Below are 6015 nucleotides of genomic sequence, written 5' to 3' on the forward strand. Positions count from 1 at the left end.
CTTCGCCGAGCATTTAAATGCTTTGACGAGATGTTTCGAATTTTATATCCCACCTATGTAAGGCCACATTTAGAGTACTGCATCCAAGCAGCTAGCCCATGTCTGATAAATGACACTAACTCACTTGAGCGTGTCCAGCGTGTGGGAACAAAATTAGTGAAGGGTCTTTCTAAATTCCCTTACGATGAGCGTTTGAAACGTCTAAACCTTTTCCCCTTGTCTTATCGTAGGACGCGGGGTGACCTTATACTGGCGTTTCGTATCTTTATTCGTGATTTGGGTGTTAATATGTCTTATCCTTTTGCTCCCTGCAGAACTAATACTCTCCGAGGTCATAGCAAGAAGGTTCATAAACCGCGATCTAATAAACCAAAGGTGGGGTCCCGTTTTTCTCATCGAGTGGTCAATAAGTGGAATGCATTACCAGAACAAGTGGTATCAGCCCCATCAGTGAACATTTTCAAGGAGAAGCTGGACCTTCACTGGAAGACAATCTGTCAGGATTAACACAGGTTCATCAACCCACTATCTATAATGCTGAAGACTGACTAATATCTAGGTATTTACCCAGATAAATCAATGACCCACTGCCTCTAGACACAAGCGACCATTATTTAAAATATTCTATTCCGTTCACAATCATTTGGACAATCGCCTATCGTACCAATTATTCAGAGGCAAGCTAAAAGGATGGCGGAATTTTAAAGGTCGCGTTAATTACCTCAATCGGTATCTAGCGTTGTCAATCCCATATGGTAAGGAAGTTATGTAAGACTTTTATTTACATTGTTTTCGATTCATTTCACCAGTAAATCTACAGTGCATTTTATTTGTTCCCCAAGCCATTGACTAGCATTTTTTTTTTATTTTTCAGCACATAAAGAATTATAAGCAGGGTTCTCCACACGCGCAATTCACAGAATATCTTCAAGCTAGATCCAGTCCTGCTTAAGATTAAAAGTTGCAGTTTTTTGCGTCTTGCGACATATGTCTCCAGGATGTTTATCAATAAAGATATTCTCTCTAGATTATTACTTCTCGTTGCCAAATGACTTACTGGACATAGGGTATTCTAAGTTTGCAAGATGTTATTCACATCGGATCCCGGTTATTCGAGTTTATGGCACAACACATACAGGTAACTTGAATGTGCTTTTACAAGTTTCTCAGGCCAGAAAATATGTGCCAACGTACACGGGGTTTTGCCGTACATTTTCATTGAGCTGCCAAATGTAGATTCAGATCTTGATGATTTCGTCCAGTCATTTGTTCTCAGCCTTGAAAAATCCATTCGCACGAAACTTAGCACTCCTAATGTCAAAGACGTCATAGTTTTTGATGCTTCGGTGGTATCTGGTTTGTAAGTTAGGTTCGTTTTTCACCCCAGTGTAGTTCGATATACGGTTATCATGAATCGAAAAAACCTTTCATCAAACTTTACCTTGTGGACCCCAGTTTGATTCCTGTCTGTTCCGATATATTGCTGAGTGGGGTCGTATTAAATCGCCCATTTCAAACTTATGAATCACATATTCCGTACTTATTACAGGTTTCCTCGTATTACTTATATTATTTGGTTATAGTTTTGTGTGGATTATAATCTTTTTGGTATGAACCTGCTTTATGCAGGGTATTTCAGATTCCGTAGTAAGTGTACATATTCATTTATAGCTCGTAGCCTCAAATTCTGTAGGATTTCCGTCGTTGGTAAGAAGCTCGGAAAATGTATGGAATCCCCAAAAGTTTGGCTCGTAAGTTACTACACTTATGCATTTCACACTTTAACCACTAACTGCGTCATGGATGGGTAATGAAATTTAGCTTAATCCAAGTGTCACTAATGGTCTGCATTTTCTGACAGCACCAGTGTACTGGCGTTCACTGTCATGAATAATTTCAAGTAATTGTGTAACACAAACTCAAAACTACAGACTTGTTCCTCCATATTGTAAAGCACTTTTATCATAATTTTTCCACTCCATGTTAACTGACTATGTAAATCATGACTAGTGTTGGTTGCCCACACTTTTCCTCGATTTCATCTCTTCTTCCGGAAACATATTCTTCATATCTGGTCTATTTCACTAGGATAGACGACTATTCCGATTTTTCATCTCGTTAACCCCTCCTAGTGCACTGATTTGGTATGGTAGCTTGGGGCGAATCATATTTTTACCAAGTCCTAGGATGTTTATATCTGAGCTATTAAAAGTATGGAAAATTATTTCATCTACTATTATTTTGGACAAAGTTAAATGTAAATAAACTCCTTTTATATCTCAGTTATCAAGATATGGAGCGAATAATTCCAGATTGTTATTTTGTGACCGCACTTCTAAAATTCGTTAAGTTGTGAAATTAAGCTATATTCTTCCACCGTATAGTAGGTAAAGCCATTTTTATACTAATCGATACTGTCCTTCCTTTATTGTAAAGAATGTGGCGTTTTGTTTTTGAACAATAGTAAGTGGAGTACATTTGTCTGTCACATTGTAAGATGCTTGCATAAGTCTTTAGTCGAACCACTGGTTCAGTTCACTACCGTGTTTCCTGTGACTAGTAAGTGTTAACTTAGCTTTTCATATTTCTTCTGCATTGTTCTGAATTTCTTTGGCTCATCACTAAAGCATTTAAAACTTCAAAAGTAATAAGCTAATGAGAAAAGATATAAACAATGTTATAAAGCTAATCAAGCAATTAAATGAAATCAAACAAAACGTGTATTTCCACCACTGAAATCAATTCGATCACCAAGAGGATGTCATATAGCGGTTGTAACTTTTACTTACTTACTTATGCTCGTTACCTTCGTGAAGCATAAGCCGCACGTTCCATATGCCTGTGTTAATTGTTGCTCTGATTATCAGAAGAGACATCGGCCTCGTGCTCCCTAAAAATCTTGGCTTTCACCATGAGGCCTCAGAACTTTTCTAACTGAAGATCCTTCAAATCTCCTGTCAGTTTAAAGGGTTTAAGTGGTTTTATCTGGCCAACGTTTTTTAGCGAGGGTTTTTTTGTGCGGGATAGGATTGGTAACCGCAACCCTACTTTATCCAGGCTTGAAAACTCCAATAACTCTAGAAGAGCTTCGCGGGGAGTTTGTTATAACTTTTGGTTAATATTAATTCGATAAGTGTCCTGTTCACCGTTTTCTACATTGGAGAGGTCACTTAACAGTAAATTCATGATGTGGGTCACCATCATCCATTGTTATCATTAAACCATTGCGCATCGTATAATGAACTGATCAGTCGTTGAAATCTCGTGACATGTATTTTAAACTTGTTTCCGGTCTTAATACTAACAGCTTCATACACTAAGTCAGTCAGTGAGTATGAACCTTAGTGACCATTTGGCCAGCAGTCTAAATCTTAATCTTTTCAAAAATAAAACAGAAGAAATTGGCTCGCGAAAGGAACTGTCTCTTGGGAATGCGCAGCTGACATATAGAGGCAAAGAAATTGTTTAAAGAAACAATTGATCTCTTCTACTAGTCGTATGTACAGGAAATGAAACGACTAGCTAGTTATAGTTCATTGCCTAGTCATTGGCTCATTGCCAGTTAGCATTGATAGCCTTAACTTCGATACTAGTAACGGTTATTTTTACTCTGTTTACAATATAATCATTCAGGGAGTTGTTAAACTATTTTTATGTGTTACCTATAAACTGAAGACGTACAAGTGCATTTAGCAACCGTTGGACTGATTATTGATTTATCCTATACATATCATCCATTTTGACCTTGTTACAAGCAAAACTGTATTTATAAAGCACTACTCTGATGAATGTTGTAGAAAATTCCAAGCGCGTTGATAGCCCTTTGTTCCTAGAAATCATGATGTTTGTAACTGTTTAACAGCTATGAATTTAAATAATATAGTTATGAAGTTAGTTGACTTTGTTGACTGTACTTGATAAACTATATGAAGAAATAGCACATGACTACTTTTACAAAATGTCGAATTAATAGTGTAATTTTATATGTAACGCTCTTACTATCCTTCTTTCTCATGCTTTTAAATAACGTAAGAAAGAGGAATTGCTTAGTGTATAGACGTATACAAAATGTAAGCTAAGTAAATTGTGGGTTCTCTGAATATGAGATTTAAATAGAAGTGATCAAAATAGGTTTATCAAGAGAATTTGTTCTGTATTCGACAGAAATAAAATTTTTTTGACTAGGGTGTTATTCCTCTTTAGGGTTTTTAGTCGATTAGAAGTAGTTCTGTCTCAATCAAGTAATCATATTTCCAACATTTATATTTATTTAAACATAAATATTGGTACAAAGGGGCACCAGATAAGAATGCGCCACACCCAGAGCCTTTGACCTAAAGATCTGATCCACAAGGCAGTGGGGCATCGTAAGGAGATGCAATCCCATGATAGCCGGTGACCAACGATTGATTCTTATGCCATTTGTCCCCTCAAGATACTGAGGTCCATGTACACCATTGGTTTGGAATGAGGGTTTTCCAACCCTCCTAGGTGGACTTTCCGTGTCCACTTACCCAGGTAAAGCGCCGGACAATCGCTTTTCGTCCTCTCAATTTCGTAAACAACAGTAATGCCACGAGAAGGCAGTGAGTAGGACTTCCGTGATGGTGGTTGTATTCATGTGACCATGTGGGAGCATGCGGAGAGGGAGAGCGGATTCTCCCCACTCTTGGCCGTACCAGGACATTTGGGGGGCATATTTCCAACAAGTGGCGAAAGTATGCATTTTCACGAGTCATGCTACTCCATTTATATCAGCATAACTTTTTCTTGGGATTCAAATATGCTTCCGACAAAATAATGTAAATTTATATTAACAAGTGCGTTAGTAAACAATATAATGGGTTGTGTTTTTAAAAGCTAATCGCTATTAATTTATCCGTCCATAATTCCGTCAACATTCTTTGTTTATTTAGGGAATATCTATCACCAGACTCTATTCCAAAATGTACAAGTATGGAACTAGAAGTTGATATATCTGCTTGGGATATACTGAATCGTCGAGATCTGCAAGGTATGTTTCCAGTGAAAGTTTTGAGAATACAACCATGAAGTAACCTTAATAAGTTTTTACTTAACATAGTGTGGATTTCCCAATTCTATGATCTCATCTTTTAGCTTTTCATTTAACAAGTTCAAGTACCTGTTTTCTTATCTTGTGTTAGTACATACGTACATAGATTTTGTATGAATTCTTATATTATTTACTTATATATTGTTATCCTTGTCATTATATAGTAGTCTTCCAATTGCTTTCACTTCATCCTACATCATGTTTTGGTTTTAATTACACATTTTAAAGATAATTTATCTATAAATCCTGGCCTAGAAGCTATGTGGCATGAAGAGAAAATGCGTCGTGCATCAAATCGTGACATTCCAAGTGAAAGACTACCTGAAATGCCTACTTCTGATGAATTATTACCAACTAAACGTAAGCGTGTCACATTTTGATCTTGTTAATTATTCATACCATAATTTTTTCAATCATATCACCAAACATTTTCTACTTTATCATCCTTCTTTTGATATCTTATTACTTCCAATTTATTAGAGAGTGGTGTAGTTGATCTGTCAACAAGCGAAATGCATTATCTTACTCAATGGACTAATTTACTTTGTGATCAACATACATCTTTGGAAGTTGAACAAGATATAAACTATACAGGTAAATTTCAGCTATTACTTGTTTCTTTCCCATATCAGTTAGCCTAAATGTTAGTCGTAAGTTTGTGGAGATTTTTTATGTGCATTCAAAAGATTAGCTCTTAATATGGATGCGGATTATAATCTAAACAATCTAGTGTCACCACATTTAGATATTCTTATCATTGCAAATGGTGATACTAGAAAAGTGCATTAGAAATTTTCTTTCGAGTCTCATAACCTCAGGATATCGCTGTGTGTGTGTTAGGTTTTCCTCTGAACACCCGTAAGTCAACACCCTTATTCCTTTCATAATATATAGCCTATATGTAACCACAAATATCAAACCATACATATATGAACCGCATT

General features: G+C 36.4%; 1 protein-coding gene across 1 annotated transcript; it reads left to right on the top strand.

Annotated features, from left to right (window-relative positions):
* Positions 1–987: 987 nt before the first annotated feature.
* On the top strand, positions 988–5715 carry Smp_199960 (DNA polymerase zeta catalytic subunit, putative; the record flags this gene model as incomplete). The annotated part of the gene is made up of 5 exons (XM_018788620.1): positions 988–1138; positions 1171–1360; positions 4917–5014; positions 5303–5434; positions 5555–5715. The coding sequence occupies 5 exons, from the start codon at positions 988–990 to the stop codon at positions 5713–5715; spliced, it is 732 nt and encodes a 243-aa protein (XP_018646534.1).
* Between the last annotated feature and the right edge of the window lie 300 nt (positions 5716–6015).

The sequence above is a fragment of the Schistosoma mansoni genome (genome assembly GCF_000237925.1).
Source record: "Schistosoma mansoni, WGS project CABG00000000 data, supercontig 0138, strain Puerto Rico, whole genome shotgun sequence".
In the NCBI taxonomy this organism is placed as follows: Eukaryota; Metazoa; Platyhelminthes; class Trematoda; order Strigeidida; family Schistosomatidae; genus Schistosoma; species Schistosoma mansoni.